The 25217-nt window shown below is 39.5% G+C and overlaps 1 protein-coding gene across 1 annotated transcript; it reads left to right on the plus strand.

Moving 5' to 3' along the window:
- Positions 1-1273: 1273 nt before the first annotated feature.
- Positions 1274-25037, plus strand: LOC115607235 (eukaryotic peptide chain release factor GTP-binding subunit ERF3A). The gene is made up of 15 exons (XM_030484311.1): positions 1274-1734; positions 11493-11540; positions 11871-11912; positions 12614-12841; positions 13926-13959; positions 15424-15501; positions 16725-16905; positions 17310-17464; positions 18855-18995; positions 19743-19836; positions 20174-20254; positions 21922-22095; positions 22553-22642; positions 23077-23245; positions 23942-25037. Exons 1-15 carry the CDS (start codon positions 1434-1436, stop codon positions 23992-23994), a joined length of 1869 nt encoding a protein of 622 aa, XP_030340171.1. The 5' UTR covers positions 1274-1433; the 3' UTR covers positions 23995-25037.
- The last annotated feature ends 180 nt before the right edge of the window (positions 25038-25217 follow it).

The following is a 25217-nucleotide window of genomic DNA, read 5'->3' on the forward strand; positions in this document are numbered from 1 at the left end:
AAACTGCACTGGATTCTCTACTGAATGGAGATCTTTACATTCTAGTTCTAAGCCCATCTGTTTTCAAAACAACTCCATAACCTGCCCTGCAGTGTTCTAATGTAATTAATGTTGCAGATGACTCAGTCCTTACATGTGAGCACTCCAAGAAACTCCCTTTTCCCAAGCGCTCTCTTCATCTAGGTAAAAACACTTTGATGCTGAGCCTTACAAGACGAAGTGCTGTCACAGCCTCGTGCAGCCTACTAACCAAAATCTATTCGTTTCCCCTCTGTTCCTTTCCATCTCCTCCAAATACACTTAACTTCAATGATTTTGGGGTTTGGTTGTTTGGGTTTTTTAAGGTCTAATAGTCTTACCAGTCAAGCGCCTCAGTACTTGACAAGCCTTACCAATTTGGTTTAACTGCATTGTTTTAAAACTGATAATTACTAAGTCAAACTGTGCTGTAGAATTGCCAAAATTGCAACTTTTAATGCATCATGACAACTTCCAGCTGGACATCGAGAAATACTTGCTCTGCCCTCCCGTGAGACACATGTGCTCATAGATCTTCCTTTGGGAGGTGTGCTGTCCCAGCGCAGGTGCCATCGCCGCACCGCCACTCTGCCCCTACGCTTTCCAGGACTCGGTAAGTGCAGCTTTGCATAGATACAAGCTGGAACGAGCACGTCTTCACCTGGCTCCAGTCGCTGAGTGCTTATGGAGGCGGGAAATCCCGTTCGGTGACACCCCCGCGGCGCCCGCCCTCCTCAGCGCCCGCCGGCGACCCTGGGAGCGCCGGGGACGGGCTCATCGCTACCGGAAGGCAGCGTCCAGCGGCTGCTGCCCGTCCCCTCCTCGCGTGGGGTGAGGGAAAGGGGAGCAGCCCCCCCCCCCGAGAACTGCGCTTCCCAGGGACCTACGGGGCACGGCACAAGCGTCCCCTGAAGGAGCGCTGGCGCCCGGCCTGCTGGGACGGGTAGTTCTTGTCCCGCCTCAGGCGTTCGCGCCAACTACATGTCCCGTCTCCCCCCGCCTCGAAAGTGGAGGCGGAGGAGGCAGAAGCGACAGGCGAGCGCGAAGGCTGACAGGAATTGTAGTTCCTCCATGCGCAGAAAAGGCAGGGAACTACAATTCCCGTCTCTTCCGGGGAGGTGGGCCAAGGGGCGCTCGCGCAAGGCATGATGGGTATCGTAGTTCTCGCGCCGTGCCTCGGCCGTGCTGAGGGATGAGGCCCCGGGGAGCTAAAAACTACCAAAATGGCGTCGGGGGAGGCTGAGGGGAGGGGGCTACGGGAGCCCCGGGAGGCCAGACTGCGCTCGCGTCGGGGCGGTGGAGTACACGCGGAATCGCCGGAGCGAGTGCTGAGTCGGTGCCGCCGCCGGCTTCGCCCTCGCCCCGGACGCTGGGAGACGCTTCGGGGCCGCAGAGGCTTGTGGGGTAGCCACAAAATGGAGGCGAACGGGAGCGGCAGCGGGAGCAGCAGCGACTCGGCTCCCGACTGCTGGGATCAGGCGGACATCGAGCCGGGCAGCGGCGCTGGCCCGGGGTCCGCCCCGCCGGCCGCGGAGGCCGAGGCCCAGCAGGAGCTGCTCGGGGCGGCCTTCAGCCGGCAGCTGAACGTCAACGCCAAGCCCTTCGTGCCCAATGTCCATGCCGCCGAGTTCGTGCCGTCCTTCCTGAGGGGCGGCCCGGCGCCCGGCCTGCCGCCACCCTCGCCCCCGCCCGGCCTGCCGCCGCCGCCGCCCCACGGTAGCTGCCGCGCCGGGACGGGTGGGCGCTGAGGGCGGAGGGATGGGGGCCATGTTGGAAGGGCGCGGGGCCGTGCTGCGGAGGGGCCCGGGGCGAGGGCTGCCGGGCCCCGCAGGGCAGGAGTGGAAGGACCACGGGGGGCCGGTGCGCGGCGCGGAGGGCCTCCGGTGGGCGGGCGGGCGAGCCGGGCCGGGCTGGGAGGCGGCCCGGGGACCGGGTGGGTCAGGCTGGCGGGGGGCGGCTGGGGCGGCAGCGCTGGAGTGGGGCGTGGGGGGCCGACGGGTGAACCGGCCCGGGAGTGGGAGAGCGGCCCGGCCCGGCGGTTGGGGCCCCGAGTGCTAACGGCAGCGGGAGGGTCTCGACAGTGAGGGGCGAGGGGAGGTGCGGATGGGGAGCCGCCGAGGGGAGACCTGCGCAGGAGCGGGGTCTGGAGGAAGGGGAGGAAGGGGCGTAAGGCAGCGCACTCCGGGGAGAGGAGCCGTGGGGCAAAGGTGAGGGACTGTTTGCGGTGTCTGATGCAGCCCTGAGAGTTGGGGGCCTTGGGAGGGGGTCTGCAGGGCGCTGTGGTACAGCTGCTCGGGGTGGGGGGGGCTCTGCGGGTTATGCTGCGGGAGGCCAAGCTGTGGCACCGGGACCGTGCTCTAGGAGCAGCAGGAACTGGTGTGGTCTGGCTGTCCACGGATCCTGCGTATGTTTCTGTGGTACCTTTAGTCGCAAAGAGTCGCCCATGACGAGAGCAAACCATGTAGTTCTCTCCTTCCTAAAGCGCTGGAGAAGTTGTTGGAGATTTTGGTGGTGGTAAATTTAGTGTTGCTGGGGAGAACAGCACTGCTTCAGCCGCCAGTGGGTCAGATACATCTTAAATGTTTTTGAAGATTACAGCAAGTAGTTTTGGGGTTGTTTTTTTCTAATATAGTGCTGATAAATGATTAGTAGGGCAGGGAGGTTTGTCCAGCTGGCCTCTGTCAGTGGAATAACTTGAAATTTACCCTGCTTTTCATTTCAAAGGATCTTTGTGTACGAAGCCAGTGTTTATTCTCGATTTACTTTGCATATGGGAAATTAAAGGAGAGCTACTTTTAATTTCCAGCTCCAAACTGAAGGTCCTTCCAAACATCAGACATGCTAGTTAACTTTGGGGTAGTATTTTAATGTCACTCCTGCAGCTAAGCAGTTTGAGGCCTGGTTGAGTATAATAGTTTAACAGCTTTCTATTTGCCTCTATAGTTTTCTCTATCCCAGTCGGTACAATATAAAATAAGCCAGTATTTCACATATTGATTCTAGTAATATAATTTCACTAAAGTGACTACTTGTTACATTGTGTTTGTCATGATTTCCTGTTGATTATGGCTTATTACTTACTGCATTCTGATTTAATATATTAATTAGTCTCTCCTTAATACCTAAGTTATCAGGTGTTAACAGCTGAAATCTGTAACTTTCATATATGAAGCTTTAAAATTTTCATAGCAGAATATTAACCTTTTTTCTTTGTGTTAGAGTGAATGTTAGATTATGATTTTTATCAGAAATTGTAGCTCATGTGCTATGCAGGCAAGATGTGTGTTAAAATATACTTTCAAGAAGCCATGGGCAGACTCTTGGCTTCCATTTAGAACAAATGTATATGTTAAGGTTCACAGGTGTAAAGAGAGAGAGCTTGAGGCTGGGCTGAATCCGTGATGCACCTTTGAATAATCTTAAAAATTCATTCTAATGTGGTTTTCAGCCATTGGAACCTGAATCTAAGGGAGATTTATAACTATGTAATCAATACTATGATTGAAAACTTTCTTGGGGTTTTAAAAGTTACTAGAATAACTGATTTTTTCTCCCTGGCTACTTTTGTAAGATTTCTCCAAAGGTTTTACATATATATGCGTATATTTAGGATTTAAACTACATTTCTTCACCTGCTCATTATATTTATGTCTTCATGATCTCCTTTTCTCCACTCTTTTGCTACTTCTGAGGCCTGTGATGAGCTTTGTCTTTCCAGAGACTAGACTTTACTCAAAGCTTCTCAATAATCTGGAATGATCAGGATAGCTTTTCTTTCTATCTTAGTTGCTGAGCACACTTCCTACATACTGCTATAATCTACCTGAATTCACCTTGCTTTTGCATCTTCTTCAAAGTTTAGAATTTTGAGGTTTTATAATTAGCTGGAAGTCCCTAAGATTAAGCAAACAAAAATGTGCAGATTAAAAAAAAAAAAAAAAAAAAAGATTATTTCTTTCTTACCTGGAATACTGTACTTGCTTTGTACTTTTCCAGGTCTGATGTACTTGGTTACATTGAGTAATTGACAGTCTTGTCCTTGCAGATGTTCGTATAGAGTGACAACTACTTTCCTGGCCAGAAGAACTAGGTGGAGCTTGCTCTGGAAATAAGTCAGAACAACATGTGATTAGACAATGGTGCTGAATAGGTTACTTTTCAGCAACCCAGTTTGCTTTTGCTCCCGCAAGGAATTGGGTGTTCCGTGACGCTCATTCTTCGTTACCTTGTGAGGAAAAAATATTTCTATTTCTCATCTGAAACGAGGTCTGTACAAGTTCTGGTTTGTACTGAGAAGAATCTAAACTAAGCTTGATTCTTAGAAAGGATCTAAAAACCTGGGTGTCAGTTTGAGGACTTAAGTCGCTTAAAGTTAAGGTCTAGTAACACTTTTCTTCTTGGAACTTTCTGTAGGTGAGGTTTTGTTTGAATCCTAATTCCTTAGTAATTCAAAGGATGTTGCAGTTTGAGATAAATGTGTAGTAGCAGCATGGCAGATAGAAAAATTCCACAGCACTGATCTCCAGTGTGTGGCTGTAGTGGGTAAGAGTTTTTCCTTTTATGCAAACTTCATGTTTTTAGTAATTGGTATAAAATTCCTGTCACTTGTGTTTAGACCACTGAAATAAAGCTCACAGAAACCATTTAGGGAACAAGATGTTAACTTTCTAAAATTGGGGAAGTCCCAAGACCTGCATTCCAAGTAGTTTGAAACTTCTGTTTTATGTGTACTTTATTTTGATTACAAATTGTTTATTAGGGAGAATATCTGACCAATGTTTACCACTAATGTAATTCCTGCTTGCAGATAGCTTCGGGATGGAATTAAATTATCATTTGATTATATGTAAGAAGCATATGTTATTTAAATCTTGAACCTAAGGAACAGATTAAAACCAGTATATGCTAAACATTACAGCTGCGAGGACTGACTTTTATCAAATTGTGTCCAAGTCAAACTCATTTGTGTGAAATCTTTCCTTGTTGGGTTCTGTTGGTCACATGAAATAGAGACATCTCGATTTTCTGTCTGTAACAGACATTGCTGTAGCACAGCCCCTTTCAGTGAGCATGTCGAGTGTGTCCTGAGCAAGTTGTGCTTCTAGGGAAGCTTACTGTAGATAGTTGCTGAATGAGCAAATCCAACTAAATTAAGGTGAGGTGTGATAGTCAAAATGACAGCAGATTGTGTTAGGGCCTCTAAACATTCTTAGTCACAACTACACCTTGTAGCTTCACTGTTCGGTAGCATCTATGACTTATTTTTGTACTATGGATTATTAATTTTGTAAGTGCATATAAAATGTAATTACATTCGGGTGGCTTTTTGTGGTGGCTTTTGGATGGCTTTTTGTTTCTGTACCAAGGCATGGGTCAGAAGTGTAAGAGAATAGTTACTCTCTCCCCCACTCCCTCCCCGATTAATAAGATTTCTACTGTGGAAGTTTTGGTTGGATCTCAGGTATGAGAGGAGTGAAAAATTTCTGAAACTGCAGCGTCAGCCTGCATTCTTGTGGTTCAATTTTTGTCATAGTTCCGGAATATTCACAGGATTCTTGGTAAAATTGATCACAGCTTCCTTGTATGGGCTTTACCATATTTTATGTTGGATTGTCTTCTTTTTAGAAGTAATTCACTGATTACTATGTTTGGAGCAGGAGACTGAAATAGATAACTCCAACCTGAATTGTTCAATGATTTGAAGCATGCAGTGGTTGTGGTAAGAACAAAGCACTGTTAGTACAAAAAGAACAAAAAGTGTGTGACACATAGCAGTTAGTATAAGGACAGATAGTGTTTATCCTTTTGGTGGTACTAGTGCTACTGCTTCATTTACCAGCTCTCTTGACCACTTCAAGTAAATTTCTGAACATGTTTGTTAATGACTACAGTTTTGACAACTTGCACCTACAGTCTCGAGCCAAGCAAACATCTGGCTTAAGATTCAGTGCCCTTTAGGATTGCTTCACTCCCTAAATATTCTCACCTGCCTGCAGTAGTCACTTTTTGAAATAGTTATGTTTAAGCAGCTGCACATCCTCAGCCTTCAAATGCTGTAAATAAGTGGATATAGCATTTATCTTTCTGGTTTTCCTTGCCCTCATTTTCTTGACTTTGTAGCTAGCTGGGACTTCCACATCATCCTCCCCTCCTCCTGCCATCAGAATCAAAAGGAGGAGTTTCAGTATCTTCTGCTTCAGTTTTGAAGCCTATAATTTGCAGAGTAGGATGATGAATTATCTGTATCATCACATTCCCCAAAACTGGTCACCATTCTCTGTAGACTGTATTTAAAGACTCTTCAACAATTCAGTCCTCAAGAGACTTCACTTTGCATGTGAACTTGCTAAGAAAGGCTTGTTTGTCTAAAACTAGTAGTCCACCATTCAAGAAGCTATTACATCACATGTTTTACTCATATGAACGTTTGAATAGCCATATGCTGGTGATTTCCTCACAAGTAGGGTGTTGGTAATGCTACTGTTAATACTTCATAACTAAACATGAACTGCTTATGTGACAGAAGATCAATGTCATGAATACCACTATACGGTATAAATTCTTATCAAAAAAATCTCGAGTCATCACTTGACTGTCTAGAGCAGTGTTGTTCTGTGTCAGCTCCTCTAGGCAGGTGAGCTGCACAGCCTCCTTTAAAAGTCAGTGCAGAGAAAGGCTGTATTTCTTGGCACCGACTTGACGGATGATCAGATACAATATACGTGTGTGATGCAGTTAAGGTGCCAGTGTGTTACACAGATGTCCTTTGTCTACATCTGAACCCAGGAAGGCAGCCAGGATTGTGTTGCTCCTGTTAGAATAATTCATCACTCTTGTGGCCTTTGTATGACTCCAGTAAAAGGTGGACCATAGGAGCCGGCTGTGGACTTGATGAACTGTCCTGGAGTGTACATGCAGTCTGCCGACCGTTTGTTTGGGCTACTGATTTAATGTATTTGAAAGCACAATGTAACCTTAAAACTTGATTGCTGTATCAAAATTAACACAAAAAGGATTTGGGATAATTCTTGGATTCTATTATCAATCTGGTTTTACAATTCTACTTTCAGAATTTTGGGATTTCTCTCCTGTTTTGTGATGACAGCAAGAGAAGCAGCTGATTGTATGAAGCAAAGATAGAAAGATTGTTTTGGGGTTTTATTATGAACAAATAAAGCAGTCAAAACTTAATCAGTGAAATTTATTACTGTGTTTTGAAGAGGTCTGTGTGAAAATGATGCTGAATTTCAGTACAAAAGTTAGTTTAGGACAGGTGATGCGATACTGAAAATGCATTCTCTAGAATTGTCTGAGAATTTATGTGTAAATTTTACATTTACATGTAAATGCTAAGATCATGAAATCTATGCTAGAAAATCTATGGGGTGCTTAGGTTTGTTGGGTTTTATTTTGTTTGTTTTAACTGCTATTTCTACTGGGTTATGAGAGCTCTTAGAGAGTGGAATCCTTAACTGTTCTAAAGTAGAGCTTCATGTCTTGACTATGTGTCTCAAAAATCAAGTTATCAACTGAGCACAAATACCTGGCCTTAAAGAAGGGGGTTTTTCATTATATTCCCTGAAAATCCTCATAAGCTTTCTTAGACTTAGTTGTGAAGAAGCATGTCTGGTTTAGATAAGATAAACTTAAGGTGTGTCCTCATTGGGGAAGGAAAAAGGTGGGTCTTTTACTAAACTAACATGTAGTAAAATCCTATGAGTACCAAGCAAGGGCTAATTTTTTTGTGAATTTTACAAAGTTATATTGAAACTGTTAAAGCTGCTCTTATATTGGTGCATTTCAGAAACTGGGCATCCATCTCTTTGTCCACTGGTGAAGCTGGGGCACAGGCTGTGAAGCTGGGCAGAGACAAGAAGAAAATAATTTGGGGTTTAAGTTAACTTTAAAAACAACTGCCTTTATTACAGTGAACTCCTGAACACCCTTTCTCTCTGTATATTTTAAACTATTAAATATGAAATACTTTGTTTAGCTTTAGGACTTGTGCTTAAAGTAATTTTTTTTTTGTAAGGGTGGGTTTTTTTTTTCTTAACTAAGAATCTGTTCGGGGTTTTATTCTGATTCTAATGCTCCATGTGTTTGACCCAGACCTTTATTTTTACTTATGTATTTTTTATTTTGCAATTCTCTTCAAGCTTTCATTTAAAAAGAAGGGGGGGGGAAACATCTGTTATATAATTCATGAAAACTATTGAGACTATGTATCTTGTGCAAATATGTACTGAACTCGGGTATTCAAATCTCACATACATAAAGGTGATGGGGATCCTGAGCTGGGTGTCATATATTTCTTCACTCTTCAGCCTTCCAAGAATTCCTATGAAGGAACTTCTTGTTCCTCCAATACAGGCATCAACAAATTCACTATACAGGTCATTAAAGTTTTACAGTTAAGACATTTCTTTCAAGCTGAATTTGCCTCTTCTCTTTTTTAATTTAATCTCTCTCTCTGCTCTGTTGTGGGAAGGAGTTTCATTAACCCCCATAGTCCACCTCAGTTGTCAGGTTCTGGTACTGGTTCTTATCAGTGCAGCAGCAGAGGGGGCTGGGAGCTGTGAGTGCTGCCATGCATAGCAGCAAATGACAGCCCCTCATCAATTCCGTGAAGGCATTTGCATTGTGGCTCAGGCAGCTGCTTCTGAGGGGTTACCAGTGAACCTCTGAGCAGTCTCTGCTTGTGTGGAGACATCTCTTGGCTTATTCTGTGATCTGGTAAATACTGCGGTAAAGATGGGAGTTGTCATTACTGCTTAGCACTTGAGTTTGACTTTAATACTGTATTTTAAGTACCATTCTTCTAATATGGATTACTAGTTTGCTAGCTCGACCTGTTCTATGTATGAAAATCTTGGTTTGTTCTAAGATACATGTAATTATAAAGCAATATTTTATTTTTTCTGTGCAAGCATTCTAAATTGTTAACGCTAAGATGTTCTTGTCTTATATTGTTTTAACACAATATTTTCAGAGGTGCAGTGGTAACTTTGAATTAGTTCTACCTGTGCAGCTTTGGTTATTGTACTACAACGAAGATGCATGCCAGCGCGAAACTTGATGTAATATGCTACAAACTCATCAGCTGTAGTAGAACACCATGTTAATGAAATAGGCAGTGTGGATTCTTTTAGGACTTTAGCTGTGTTTTAAAGAGACTAATTGCCCTATTTTTAAAGTTGTGTAATTTTTGACTCTTTATTGGGAGTGTGGATACACCTCCAGTGAATTTTGTACCAAAATAAAGAGAAAAATTTTTACCTTATTCAGATAAGACTCAGAATTACATAATGCCCTTGACTGATGGTGTGCCAGTAGATAAATGCAGCATGTGTATCCATTTTTTCCCTTTGGTGTTGACAACAGAGATATTCCAGAAAATGTCCTAGGGCTCTGATGTTCAAGAGGACTAAAGATAAACCACTCACCTCGTGTAATACAGATAATAAGGTTGCAACAACAGTTCTTAACTTACGGTTTGAGGAGAGAGAGAGAGAATGGAGGATGCAATGTAAAATGTAATTGCTGTTTTCTTGTGTAAATCCAAGAATTTGAGGCGTTACTTTGAGATTTGGGATATTCAAGATATGTTCTGACTTTTAAAACCTGTTTTCGTACAAACTACATTTTAAATCCCACTCATCTGACAAGATTCCTATTGGAATGATTTTCACAGATGAGGATCAAGCTGAGCTTGAAATGTGTTACATATTGTCCTGGTTTCAGCTGGAATAGAGTTAGTTTTCTTCCTAGTAGCTGGTGCAGTGCTGTGTTTTGGCTTTAGTCTGAGAATAATGCTGATAACACACTGGTGTTTTAGTTGTTGCTCAGTAGCACTTACGCTGATCAAGGACTTTTCAGTCTCTCATGCTCTGCCAGTGAGGAGGGGCACAAGAAGCCAGAAGGGAGCAGAGACAGGACACCTGACCCAAACTAGCCAAAGGGGTATTCCATACCACAGCACATCTTGCTCAGGATTTAAACTGGTGGCAGGGAATTAGCCAGAAGGGATTGATCACTGCTTAGGACAGGCTGGGAATCTGTCGGTGGGTGGTGAGCAATTGTATTGTGCATCACTTGTATTTTCTCTTTTTTGGTTGTTCTCTATTATTACAAGTATTGTTATTGTGGTTTTATTTCTATTTTTTTATTATATTTTACTTAATTACTAAACTGTTCTTATCTCAACCTACGGGTTTTACATTCTTCTGATTCTCTTCCCCATCCCACTGAAGAGTGGAGAGCAAGTGGCTGCATGGTGCTGAGTTACCAGCTGGGTTTAAACCACGACAGTCCTTTCTGGTGCCCAACGTGTGGCATGAAGGGTTGTGATAACAACAGACCTGACTGGAGCATGTCAAACCAAATTTGTTATAAGCATCCATTGTATTTGTTTAGTAGTCACTGGTCACAATGGTGCCTCATTTATTTTCAGAATGGTTCGCTAGGTGATGCTGTTCCGGTCATATGTGCTCCCTGTGGTGATGTTCATCCGTGGGGTTTGGGCTCAGGTTATAGTGTTGTATGCTGTAGTGCTGTGTTATGATATGATGGAATCGCTGGTCATGAGACTAATTTGGTGTGTGCACTCAGTATTGTGCCCTTTGTCCCTCGGGAGCCATCTGTTGGGAACCATTAACAATTACGTCTTTGGCTCGGAGAGCCAACCGGTAACAGGAGTATCTTCCTCTGGCTTCTGTCCTTGCTTTTTGTCTTTGTTCCATCCTTCCTTTTCCACCTCCTTTCTTCCAGTATCTTCGTTCACCTCCAGGATATTTACAGTAGTATCTGAGAGTTTTAAAGATTTTAAATATTCTTTGGATACCCTTGAAACCAGCCTGTTTCTTTTGCTAGTAACCAGCATGGTTTTGAATATGATTCAGATCTTGCTTTGGGTTAAACGGTGACATTTGGCTACTCCAGCCCCTGTTGTTTCAGTTTTCTACTCTGCTGTTTCAGTTTTCTACTCAATGCTGATGTGAGATGGAGGCACAGTAGCATCGTCGGTATCTCTGTAAGGTGAAACTGGTAGAACCTTTCCATGCAGTTGTGATACCAGGCATGTATTGTTTCTGTGGATACAATGAAACTGGTTTGACATTTTTAAACACCATTTAGATACTAACACTTAAAATAGCCAGCATGCCCCCAAAGGATGGGCAGGTAAAATACTATGTATAGAAATACTGCTTCCTTTAAAACTTGCTTTAAGTGTATCTTTCCCTGTGGGGAAAAAAAAATGGAACTGCTTTTAGAACTGGCGTGTTATTTTCACAACTTTCAGGCAGTGTTCTTTAGAAGTATTTGTGCTTGCAGGTTTTACTTAGAATTGGTTTTGGGGGGGTGGTGGTGTTCTTAAATACACTTCTTGCAATAAAGTTGGGAGATTGTCTTTTATGCCTAAGTGTGGACACTGTTTACATCAGGGTATTTTAAAAGTTAAACCTTTTTCTCTGTAGGTGCACCTGTAGAGACTTCTCCAGAGGAGCAGACAGCCTCTTGTGAAGGTAATTGGGTTTGTGTTCTGGTGGTACACAGCACAGCTCCATTAAACAGGACTTCAAAAAAAATATTGCAAAGAATCTTTTTTTTTTTAAGCTCTATGAAACATTCTCTGCATCCTCACACTACTGTCGTAAGGCGGCGTGGTTATCTCTGGCTGTTTACAGCTTGATAGCCAGTCAAGCAAGGCACATAAAGACCACGTGGTTTACTGAAGGTCATAAAGCTGCATGAAGCAGAATCTAAAAAATTGAATCTGTATATTAAATAGCATTGGCAGGTGCCCAAATACATGGTAAATATGTGTCCTTAATTATACCTTTTCTTCCCCCTAGGTTCAAATGCTGCTGTTAACATGGAAATTTCAGAATCTGTTGGTAAGATGAGAATTGTTCCATTTCAGTATGATAGTACTATAAAATACTACTAGAGTGCTTTTGCTGAAGCATTGCAAACAAAATTGAAGAATACCTTATCGAGCCTTTGTATTTTTGGTGCTTACTAATTTTCCTTGTGTCTTCATCCTTAGATTAGGAAAGAGGTAACTGAACACTCGTGTGCATTGACAGGTGCAATTGGATTACTTCGCTGAAAAAGCATCAGTGCTTTATTTAAAATTAATTTAATATTACAAAATAGTCCCATTGCTATGTGTGACATGGAAATTGTATCTTCCTCCTTGTATTTGTATGGCTTTTGAGGGAACTTAAACCATTATCCCTCTCCTTTTCTTTCTAACCATATAGTAGCATGTGTCTGTGGATTCAGACTAGCATGATGATATAAGGGGATCTTCAGATTTCTTTTTTTCTCTTGTAAAATTGTTGCCTTTTTAAAACAGAAGTGTCTTAATCCCTGTGAATCATAGTTTGCTGATGTCAGCACACAAACTAGTTTGAAAGCTCCCGGTAATACTGTTTTCAGAAATGAGCAGCAGTTGCCCATTTTTATATAGGAAGACATTAACAGACTGGATAGTTGGTCTTTTGGTTGCATCTTTGGGGCAGGGGCTTTTCTCCATAGTCATTGCTTTTAATTTCATTATCTATTCCAATATATGTAACTGGTTAATTTTTAGTGGAAAATGGAGAGACGGAAATGTCCCCAGAAGAGTCATGGGACCACAAAGAAGAAACAAGCGAAGTAGAACTAGGAAGTGGTCCCGCAGGGGACGCAGGGCCTTCTGAAGAAAGTGCTCAGGAAATGATGGAAGAGGAAGAAGAAATCCCAAAACCGAAATCTGTTGTAGCGCCGCCAGGTGCTCCTAAAAAAGAGCACGTAAATGTAGTATTCATTGGGCATGTAGGTAAGTTTTAAGTGAATGTGAAGTAATTGGATCTTTGTGTTGCGTATTACCTAGAACTCTGAGGATTAGAAATTAATCCTGCTCTTTGTAGGGATGTATGTATTCACCATGTCTTGAGGTTAATAGGAGCATTCATTCTAATGAAGCTGCTCTCGAAAAATGAAAAAACTTAAAGGGGGTCTTTCAGGGGCAGAGTGCCAAAGATAGAGTGCCTGTGTTCTCTGGGACACAGCAGGGTCCGTGTTCGTCATTTCTGAAAGACCTGCTCCCTTGAGTGCTTAAGCGACATATCTGTGATTATGATCCAAAGAATAAAACTGGAAAGCAGTGCTCCTTTTCTGCTTGTTTTAAACATTTTCAGAGAGTTCTTGTTAATTGTTATTAAATTCCAAAATTATTGTTTAAAATATTAAAAACTGTAGAGATATAAAATAGTTGAACATAGTAGATGAACATAATTCAGAGTTAAAAGAAGCTTTAATGTCAAATTGTGCCAATTGAATAGCTTCAACAAGCTTAAGAAAAATCTGAAGTCATGTCAAAAGTACAGAAAAAATATTGAATCATGAGTTTTACAGTGAATTCTGTATCTTTGTTTGTATAGTCTCATATCACCTTAAAAGTACTGTAACTTAATCCTCACGTAATTCCGAATGGAGTCAGAGAGAATACAGAGGCAGTGGGCAGAGGTAATGTCCCAGTATTGATGTGCAGCCTACAGAAGTTAGGGGAAGGGAGAAAGGAAGCAGAGAGAGGGATTTTGCAAGAACTTCCCACACTCTTCACTCACACTTTTGCTGGGTCACTGCTTGTTGGGGTTGGTTTTTATTTGTTATGGATAATTCCAAGTTTATGTGTATGAAAACAGATTTTTCAAAGGTCAGTGTAATTGAATGAACAGTGAATAACTATGAAAACAAGGGAAGCCGAGAGGTGACTCAAAAAACTTAGATTGCAATTAAAAAATATATCTTTAAATAAATTAGATTACCTTGTTTATAATTTGTTTGTTTGTTTTTTTCCCCCTAGGATTTTCTTTTACATTATGAATGACTTAATTTTGTTTAAATGTTTTTTGTTTTAGATGCTGGCAAGTCAACTATTGGAGGACAAATAATGTAAGGGAACTTACATTAGTTTTAAAGATTTGCTGTTCTTTCTTGTGAATTAAAAATACATTAAGTAAAATGAGTGATATTTTCTTTATGGCTTTAATCAGCATAGATTAATATTTTTATAATAAAATGTTACTCTTCCTGTCAACTTAGTTACTTACTGTCCTTGGGCTTTCTTAATTCCGGCAGATCTAATCTAACCACTACAGGCGTTTCACTTACTTAATGGAAACAACTGTGCAAAGGCATACATTATTAAATTAAAAAAACCCTGACTCCCTTTCTTAGAACATGACTCTGTTTTTCTTCATTATTTTAAAATGCTGTTTGAAACTGCTTTATACCCTTTGTTGAACTTTGCCTTTTTCGTGAAGATGTAAAAAACCCCTGAATATCCTTATTCCCTGGTGCTAATGCTGTCAGGCATAATTCGATTTCAAAATGTGAAATTATAATAGTTAATCTTTAAGTCTATTTTAGAAACAGTATCCAGAGTCTGTAATATTTTTGAGACAAAAGTAAATAAATGCACCTCTATCTAACAGTTTCTAAAAAGCCCAGAAATGGCAAGTTGTGCATGAAGAATAAATTCTCTCCTGCTGATGCAAAGTATTGCTATGATTTTAAAATAATGTTCTCAGCAAAAGTGGGAGGTGTTTGTCTTGGTATTTTCATCTTGTTTTGTTTTGACCAAACTGGAATGTTGGAATTGTGATGCTACATTTAACCTCGTAGTTCATACTACAGCAAATTAGCATTTAGTATCTGATGGGTTTGCGTATTATCCTTGTATGAAGAGATGCCTGTTCTTAACACTCCTACGAGTGGGTTATGTTCCTAAAGCTTTATGTGGTCTTTCATTTTTGCAGAACATCCCTTTGTTGTAAGGGTGGGAGGGAATTGGGTGCTTCTACCAACTTTGTTATTAACTCTTTATTTATTCTTATCATACTTAAACTAAGTAGATTACTGTTATTAGAAGATCAAGTAGAAATATCTGAGGGAAAAATATGAAAGTTTTAATATAATAAAACTGTACACTACTCACTACTTTTCATAACTGAAAGATCTCTCTTAAAATATCAGTTTCCTTGCTCTATCTAAAGAGAATGAAAAATATTTGTGTGTGAAAAATTCTTGTCACAATTTTTACTTTATTTTGAAACATTGGATTAGTCTCAGAAATGGACTTAACAGATATAGTTCCTTTTCAAAACTTGTCTATGTAGAACATTTTACAGTTAGGCTTAAAAAAACTTTCCTCATACTTTTGCTAAAGTGGTACTGGTGTAATTTTTACATATCAGATAATGATGTGGTTTTTGTGGAGAGAAAGTTCCACTGCTACTTGCATCAGGCTGTTCCAGTTTTTCAAAATAATCTGTAGGGATTGTACAAGTATTTAACGGTTTGGAATTGCAATTCTACTTTATATAAAATTGCACCTTCCTCTGTTCCCCTTCTTAGGTATTTGACAGGAATGGTTGACAAAAGAACACTTGAAAAATATGAAAGAGAAGCTAAAGAAAAAAACAGAGAAACATGGTAAGACCTTTCCGAAGGTAATAGTGTACTTTCCTCGTTGCACTGGGATGAAAATGGGAAACTGTTTTTTCAGTCTGTCCCTGTAGCGCTGTCTTCTTGCTGGAATGAGTTTTGAGTGTGTGTGTGTGGGGAATATCTTGTTTTCCTCCAGTACTTCTTTAACTAAAACTGTACGAAATAGTGCGATTCACGTTGGAACAGGTTTTGCTGCTCCGATGCTTTGGTAAACTTAGTTGGTAAAAACAGATACAAGGCAGACACTTTCCTTGGGAAGTCCTGGGCTTATTCTGTCTGTATGTCTTTTACCTGTAAACAGCAGAGAGATATCTAAGGGACAGGGATTAAAGCTGTCTGTTTGGCAGACATGAGGAGAGAGCAAGTGAACAGTTTTGGCTGTCATCTTATTTTTATATGAATAAAGATAGTGTCTGCAGTTCTTAGGCTTCCTCCAGGCAAGACGATACTGCTGTCATGTTTGGCTTTTTTGTGGACCTCTTGTTTGTTTTGGGTTTTGTTACTGTCGTTTGGGTTTTGGTTTTGTGTGTGTGTATACAGCACATACAGCAGCCTTTTCTCCTTCAAACAGCTCCTGGAAAATGGATCTTCCTTTCGGAAGCTTTCCATTTTGGGCTGTGGTGGAAGAAACCAGGGGTTCATAGAGCTCTGGAAAAGAAGCAGCTGAAGACTTCCCTGGGCTAGAGCAGCAATCGAGCACTCAGTTCAGGGCAGTGCTCACCCCTTAATTGTATTATGTACGGTGGGGGATAGGAAAGGTGACAAGCATCATCCCCCTCTTGGGAGATGACAATAGTAATAAATATTTCAGGTTCCTTCCCCTAAAAACCCTGGACAGCTGGAAAAAGAGATTTCTTCTCCCCCTCCTCTTTTAGAGAGTGAGTTGCAGGAAATGCCTCCTTGGATGCTATTTTTGTTCTTTAAAATATGTCTTGATACACAACAGAAAGTATGACATACCTCTGTGTCATCATTAAAGGTCTTGTATGTGAGGGGAGCTGGCACTGGGCACTACAGCTCACTATATATACACAAAACACTGAACAAAAAGTCACTGTTGATCTTGGAAGTGCTTAAGTTCAGTAATGATGAGGTGGTTAAAATAGTTGAGCAGAAAAAGCATCTTATGATGAGCAAATTGTCATACATAAATTTAGTAAAAAATAATACAAAAATAGAATGTTTGTGGGGTTTTTTGCTTTTTTTAGGTACCTTTCATGGGCCTTAGACACAAACCAAGAAGAACGAGACAAAGGTAAAACAGTAGAAGTGGGTCGTGCCTATTTTGAAACTGAGAAGAAACACTTCACTATTCTAGATGCTCCTGGACATAAGAGCTTTGTTCCAAATATGATTGGTGGGGCTTCTCAAGCTGATCTTGCTGTGTTGGTAAGGCTAAACCAGATTCTTTTCTGTTAGATATACTGTGGAATTAAGCTATTGATTTTTTTAGGTTTATTCTTTTGGTTGGTTACAGTGGGCAGAATTTTCAACTTTGAAGTCTACCAGGTTGAGTGGATTTTGGAGTAACTTCACAGCTTCATAGAATTGTCCACAGGTGTCATGAGACTTTATATATATATACCTACATATATATATATACACACACACATACATATATATCAGTGCAGAAACTAATGGGTAATATTGTGGATATACCAGTCAGTGCATTTGAAAAGCTTTTACTAGTGTTAACTACCCAAAGTTATGTATGAATAAGGCAGGATTACCCATTGTTGATCATTTCATTAAGAGAATTGTAGAACTTTTATTAAAATGTGTGTTTTTAATAGGTTATTTCTGCAAGAAAAGGAGAGTTTGAAACTGGATTTGAGAAAGGTGGACAAACAAGAGAACATGCCATGTTAGCAAAAACAGCAGGTGTAAAGCATTTAATAGTTCTTATTAATAAAATGGATGATCCAACTGTAAACTGGAGTAATGAAAGGTGAGTTTAATATTAAAAAAAAATCTTTATCAAAAGATATGAAAGTAAGTCCTAAGTAATTTTTTGCATCCTATTTTTGCTGAAAGAGTGGTAGACTGGTGGACTAAAGACAGAGTTTGTCAAAAATGCAGGAAAACCAGAAGCACAGTGCCTCTCAACTCAGCTTGAAGTTCTATACTACTTACTTTAAAACATTCACTTTCAACTGTTTGGCTCCATGCAGCCATGTCTAACAAATCCAGGCATTCTAACATAGTTTAGTTGTTGACTTGGAAACTTTATACTGGACCAAAAATGAAGTGACTGTTATCAGTAGTTTAGTTTGCCAGATTCTTGGTTGCTTGGCCACATTTCTGCTGCACTCCTAGCTTAGATGTGGTGAGAACAGCAGTATCCTGTTCATCTGATGTGTCCACCCTGAAGTATTTGGCTGCCTTCCTTTATGATAAGCTGCACTGAATAAGCAAGTCATATATTTAAAGTGGTTTGTGATTACAGGCTGAGAAGGGAGGAGGGAGAGAATTTTGTGATGGTACAGGCCAGGTAAAAATAACTAGAAGTAATATATAATATTTAAATAACTAATAAAAAGGATTAAGTTATTCTTTTCTGCCTTAATGCTCAAACATTACTAAAGGGTTTTCATTTTCCTAAGTGACAAAACTTAGGTCTTTTTATGGCTTCTGTCACATCTATCTAGTCACCCCTTTAAGCTGGATGCTAAAAAGTGTAACTTAGCCCTTCCTGGGAGATACTTGTGTAATGACAGGATACTGTTTTCTTCTACATGTAACAAGAGTTGTCAGAGAACTTGCTATGCTGTCAAGAATAGTGAAAGTTTTTGTGGAAAGCTGTGAAGGACTGTGCAATGTTCTATCATCAGCCTGGTTCACTAAGAGAATAAGGCATGCCCACTTGTGCTCCTGCCCCAGCCTTCTGGCATCATTGAATTCAGCTGAAACTGACTGAGGAGAAGCAGTATAAATAAGTAGCATTAAATCTTAGGAAACTATGTAGAAGATCGGAGGAAACTAAGCCACCACTGAAGCGAAAGCCTGCAGCATGACTTCGGTAGCTGTCTGCTTGGTCTGTCCTGCTAGCTTGGCCTGGATCTCAGCATATGCTGCTGCTTACCCAGCCCCGTGATTGAGGTATATAGAGAAAACTGATGATGCATTATGGAGCAGAGGAGCGAGGGAGAATAGACAACACCAAGTTGTGCTGGAAGACTGGGGAGAAGATGCAGATAGGTCAGTAAGGTTATTAGGTTTGCTTGCTGCTCACATAATAACTGATGAAATTACTGTGAGGTTTGTTTTTTTTAAAGCATAGTATTATGTCATGCTGAAATAATTGAAACTTATCTCGATCTGCTTGTCACTTTTAATAGATATGAGGAATGTAAAGAGAAACTGGTGCCATTTTTGAAGAAAGTTGGCTTCAATCCCAAAAAGGATATTCATTTCATGCCCTGCTCAGGACTGACTGGAGCGAACCTTAAAGAACAGTCAGAATTCTGTCCTTGGTATATGTATGTATCTTAAATTGAACAACTTGGATATTTGCTGTATTTCAATAAAAGTAAATGCTGCCTTGCAGCTAGGAAGGAGTATAGCATGGTGTGTTGTAGCTCTGTTCTAAAGTGCTTGAGGAAATACAGTTGGAGCAGCAAGAACACAGCCGTGCAAGGAGCCAAATAGAAGCAGTTTCTAACTGCAAAGGCTTAAAGTTAGCAGGCTCTGTGATAGTATTAACAGTATTCTTTGTCTTTGTGAGTTTGAGTGGCATACTAGCCCTTGAATTTTCCAGTGATGCTGCAGTCAACATGTTGCTAAAATGAGTAATTGTTTGATGTGAAGTTTGCTTGAAGCTGTATTATAATTCGTGACAAGCCATGTCTTTCACTGGATGTCATGTTTTCCAGTATCATTCATGGCAGATATTAATGAAAATCATGTTTGGACCTAGCTTATGGCTTTGTATTTCCAAACCATATTGCACATCTAGCAAGATTCTCAAAGGAATAATCAATTCGTGTAGAACATGCTGTAATGTAACTTAAAAACTACATGTATTTCCTGAGAACCAACCTGTCAGCCAGGGTAAAGTGGACACTAATGATTGGATGTTAGGATAGATTTAACTGTCTTAGAGGTCACTGTTCTTACTGATGAGAAGGAAAATAATTTCCTTTTTTGGACTGCATTTATCCATTCTGAGTAGTTTTGCAATAGAAGGGTGCTCATGAAATTGAAACATATGCCTTCTGCTCTTTTAGTGGACTACCGTTTATTCCATACCTGGATAACTTGCCAAACTTCAACCGTTCAGTTGATGGACCAATAAGGCTGCCAATTGTGGATAAATATAAGGTACAAATTAATGGGATTGCAAGTATAAATGGGCTGTTTTCAGAAAGCAGTAAATGGACTATTTAGTGTGTTTTTAGAGGGTATCTTTTTTGTTTGATATATTTACATTTCCAACTGTATCATAGAGGCATGGAGGGGAAGTAAATAATTTTTGGCATTATATGAGACTCCTCAAACACGTAATCTTTCATGAGAACAGTTTCCAAAACATTAAATATAGCAGTGCTAAATAACTTCGTAGGGTTAAGTAATCATACATAGAGTTAAATAGAGCAGACTCTTTTGGAAAATGTTTTCCATTTTTATGTAACTTTTATTTTGGGTTTTTTTTGTGAAGGATATGGGCACTGTGGTCCTCGGGAAGCTGGAGTCAGGCTCTATTTGCAAAGGACAACAGCTTGTGATGATGCCAAACAAGGTATAGTTAAATTTTGATATTAAAAAATGTTACTATCCTAGAAAAGAGCTGGAGTCTTAAATGTATTTATTATTTTAAATCGGAACATTTCCTGTTGCTCAGTTGAACACAACTAAGCTTTCATGTTTCACATGTGTGATATTTCCAGGTATGTGTGTGTGTAGTTCCTTAGCATTCAGAATGCAGCTTGTCTCTCCTTAGTAGACTCAATTGCTGGGCTACAAATCATTGTAGTTTATTTGAACCGTGGTTTACTTTGCATTTGTGCTTTGCATTTTTGGCCCACAAAACCTTTTTCCTGCTAGGGTTAACACTGCTCAAAACTTTCCTTTTTTAAGTCAACCTATACTTTTTTAAGTATAGGTTGGTTGTGCAGGTAGGTGGCTGTTCTATAATGTAAGATCACTATTTAGAAGCATTGTGCTGCCCTGAAGAATGTGAAAATTTAAAAATGAAAGATGTGAAAACATAGTTATGAAAACACAGGGGAAAGGCAGTGGATGAGAGTAGTGTGCTCGGCTAATGGTGGCATTTGCTTCCATTGGTTTCCTATAAAAAGGGTTTGGAAATGTTGTTCTTACCTATCCATGTCATCTCGATTTAAGCTGACACACTTTTCTAATTCTGTAGGCTGAGGTAGTTTGCTAGAAAACGTCTCAATACTCAAATGTACAAGAACTCTACATCCTATTGAAAGTTGGTATTTCCTAAACAAAATATGCTAATTAGACTGACTTCCATGTCACTCTCCTCAAGAGCTGCTGAAAGTTAAAACTAAGCTTAGACAGTTGGAGGTTCTGCTTTTCAGGTTTTAAGGTAATTTTGCAGACAGTGGCTTTTTATAAAACTGCTTGACATGCATCTGACACCCATGTGATTTTGGGGTTGATTAGGAGAAATGCATAAACTGTAAATGGCTGTAACTGAGCAGTTACAGAATTCTCAGCAAACAGCCAGTGCTTTTGATGACACACATTTTTTTTCTCATTACTTTGGCAGCTAGTGAGAATGGAAAAACTTCAGGTAGCCAGAACAATAGAGCTTTCTGAAACAACTCCTTTAACTTATCTGCCTTTCCAATATTTATTTTCTGTTGGTAACTAGTACTGTGTGAAGGTACAAAAATCAGAAGAAGGTTACAACTTAGAGGAACGTGAGGAAATACATTTTGGTGTTTGCTTGCAGAGCGTTCATTAATACGCATTTGGTATTTTTATCTTCTCCAGGAAACTTTGTAGAATTTTGAGATTCAGGGATTTCCTGGATTATGTTATATTCAGACTGTTACATTTTGCATGTAACAAGTCTATACAACAATGTGGCTTTTGCATTCTTCTTAGATAATATGCATCATTGTATCTCCCATCTCTTTATAAGTTTTAAACTCATTTCACTTTGAGAAATAGTGGATGTTTTTGAAATTTGCTTTCCATCGAATGTATACCGTAGAATTATATTAAAATGTAAATTAAATTATTTTAAATATGCTATTTTAAATATTACTAACTCTTAATTCAAATATTTTAAGTGTTCTGAAGCTCACATAACCAAATATAACGAATTTAAACAGTACTGGAATTATTTATTGAAATCCTGTTGTGTTAAAATGATGTTGTACCAGACTAAAAAGATTCAAAATAGAAAAATGCACTTTTGCTTTCTTTAAGCACAACGTGGAAGTTCTTGGAATCCTTTCTGATGATGTAGAAACTGATTCAGTAGCCCCAGGTGAAAATCTAAAGATCAGACTGAAAGGAATTGAAGAGGAAGAGATCCTTCCAGGATTTATTCTCTGTGATCTCAACAATCTGTGTCATTCTGGACGCACGTTTGATGCCCAGGTAGAATAACTAACATTTAATTGTGGTATAGATGGGTGAAAAGCATTAAAATGTTTAGATTTGGTGAAACAAAAAAACCCCAAAACTTCAGTAGTTTGAAGTTTCAGTACAGATTTCTTACTCACTGTCATATCTCTAAATTGCAAGTAACATATATACCTGGCAGTCTGACATCATGAATTTGAGGTTCTAAAATATCATTTGTGTATTTGTTTTGAATGTAACTTGTCAATGAAGTTTTAGATACCTATAACTGTGAAAGCAAGATCTTGTCAGGCCAACTCTTCAGTTTTATACTTTCATATTATAAACAACTTAGTCGCTCATAAATTTGGTTTCTTTCAAAAAAAAATTGTCGTGTGTGTATTGTTCAGCTGTACATTTTGATATAGTTCTGTGTTTGGTTATTCTCTTTAATAATTGAGGAAAAATGCACTTATTTTTAATTGTTTTACAGATAGTGATAATTGAGCACAAATCCATTATCTGCCCAGGTTATAATGCTGTGCTGCACATCCACACCTGTATTGAAGAAGTTGAGATAACAGTAAGTGTCCTTTCAAGTTGTGATGTTAATATAGACAATCCCCTTGTTGGGGTGAGGAGTTCTGTCATGTCGTACAGCTGTAGAGCAACTAATGCAACAAAGCTCCAGCCTTGAATAGAATCTTTGCTCAGTACTATAACACAACCAGAAATGGCTGCAATGTTAGCATAATTAAGTGTTAACATAATAGAAATGTTAGCATAAGCCTTCTGAAGAGTGTGACAGGTCATTACTGACTCCCTTATGCAGTAAATGTTAGATGTGGTATTTTTATCTTCTCCAGGAAACCTTGTAGAATTTTGGGATTCAGGAATTTCAATACTTATTTATTTATAAGTATTTTCTTCCTTAAGCCACTTCAGTTTTGTTCACAAAGAAAAAATAACCTTTATTTTAGTTTTGGGGTTTTTTTAATTTGTTTTTCTCTTATACAGGCCTTAATCTGCTTGGTAGACAAAAAAACAGGAGAAAAAAGTAAGACACGGCCCCGTTTTGTGAAACAAGATCAAGTATGCATTGCCCGTTTAAGGACAGCAGGAACTATCTGCCTTGAGACATTCAAAGACTTCCCTCAGATGGGTCGCTTTACCTTAAGGGATGAGGGTAAGACTGATTGACAGTTACTAGCTGCTGCAGAAATAGTTATGTGAAATAGGAAATCACACATGGCAATGAGGTATTAAAATGCTGGTATGTAGTGAAAATCACTATCTGGTAACAATGGAAAAGTAAATCTAAGCAAATTGTTGTCATTGTGCAGAGTTCTTGCTAGTAACAAAAAGTGTGTTTTATTTTAGAGGAATAATGTACAGAAATGTGCACTGTGAAACAAAAGAATTGCCAGCATTGTTAATGCATCCTGGAATGTCCACCTACAATATGAATACCATAGTTTCTCTATTTAAAGTTAGAAAAGATAAGGGGGGTTGTATGTTGGGCTTTAACCTGGTAAAACTTGTACACTTGTGGGACACATTTAAAATAAATTCTTTTTAAAAGCAGTGCACAGATCTGGTAGAATGATTCTGCCTTGCCTTCCCCTTGGAAGAATACAGAGCAAGCTTTCCACAATCCACGTTTTATTCTTTACTGTGAGAATAGCAGGTTTACTATTTTTAAGATTTTATTTTCCTTATAAAACACACTGGTGCGTTCATTCTACAGTACAACAATTTATTCTCTGTATTATTTGTAATACTCTCAAGAGCCTGTATTTTCGAGGAAAGTTTTCATGTTCGTAGAGACTTTTACATTCTTTTCATAATATATGTAACTCCAGTGTTTGTCTCCTTGGTTTAGGTAAGACCATTGCAATTGGAAAAGTTCTGAAACTGGTTCCAGAGAAGGACTAAGCATTTTTCTCAAAGACCCCGCACAATACTGTGAGGAAAATCGACTCTGCAAAAGCCTACTTCACACCGCCTTCTTATTTTCTGCCCATTGATAAACTTCCCCCCATATTTTGCAAAGACAAATTTCACAGCAAAGGTCCACATTATGTCAGCTTTCTCATATTGAGAGCTCTGCTATGCCACTGTTGAATTTTCCCAAAAAAGAATTTTTTTTTTCTCCCAAATTCTGTTTCCTTGGAAAGATTCGGCAATAGCTTTGTAAGTGATGTGGACATAATTGCCTATAATTATGAAAATCTAAAGGATTTTTAATGTTTAATTTCCCCCAGCATATATATTAAGACCTCTTTTTCCAGGCAGATCATTCAGAGTGTGCGAGTGTGTGTGCACATGTTACAAAGATGACTACCATGTTAATAAACTATTCAATTTGAAATCTTTTTCGGTATTTGAATTGCTTTTGAATAATGTTTTTTATCCGGATGTAACGCAGTTGCATTAGCTTTTTAACTTCCCAGTAACCTAGATCTTTGGTTACTTGGACTTTTCTAAACTCCTCAGCCTCCCCACACACACAGTTTTAAATGAGGCAATTGGGCACTCAACCAAGTTTGTACTAAAAGAATTAGATTTGCCCCTTCCCTTTGTTGAACGCATTCTTAAACTTAAAACTATTCATGCAAATGTGGCACCTTCATCAGCTTTACGTTTGTTAATATCTTCAGCAAATTTAGGTTGACTTAACATCATTACTAGACACAGTTAAGTCAATTTCGAAGGTTAGAACTATGTACTGTGTCTTTATTAAAAATCAACATTATTAAATTCCTAACTGCAGAAATGCTAACAATCAGTAAATCAGTGAAACTTGCAAAAATAAGAGAGTCTGTGGCAATAGTGCCTATTAGTATTTATAAGAGCTTCATTTTGTGGGAGAACTGGGCCAACTAAAAAGTGCCAGTTATAAATTACTCAGTTCACCCTGGCTTTATTTAGAGGGCTGGATAATCCTTGCTGTTTTAAAGATCAGTCTGAACTGAGAGGGAGAAAGACTATTTAAATCCCTAAGAGTTTGCACATACTGAAATATGGGAGGGTCAGAATCAAGCACAGTCTGTAAATTTTTGCATATCAAAAAGCAATGTAAGCTTCTGAGGACCAGTGAAGTTTTTCTTGAGAAATTAAAGCAAAACTGGTTCAAAATAAAGCTTACTCAGTGCAAC

Source organism: Strigops habroptila, chromosome 4, assembly GCF_004027225.2.
Source record: "Strigops habroptila isolate Jane chromosome 4, bStrHab1.2.pri, whole genome shotgun sequence".
NCBI classification, from domain to species: domain Eukaryota; kingdom Metazoa; phylum Chordata; class Aves; order Psittaciformes; family Psittacidae; genus Strigops; species Strigops habroptila.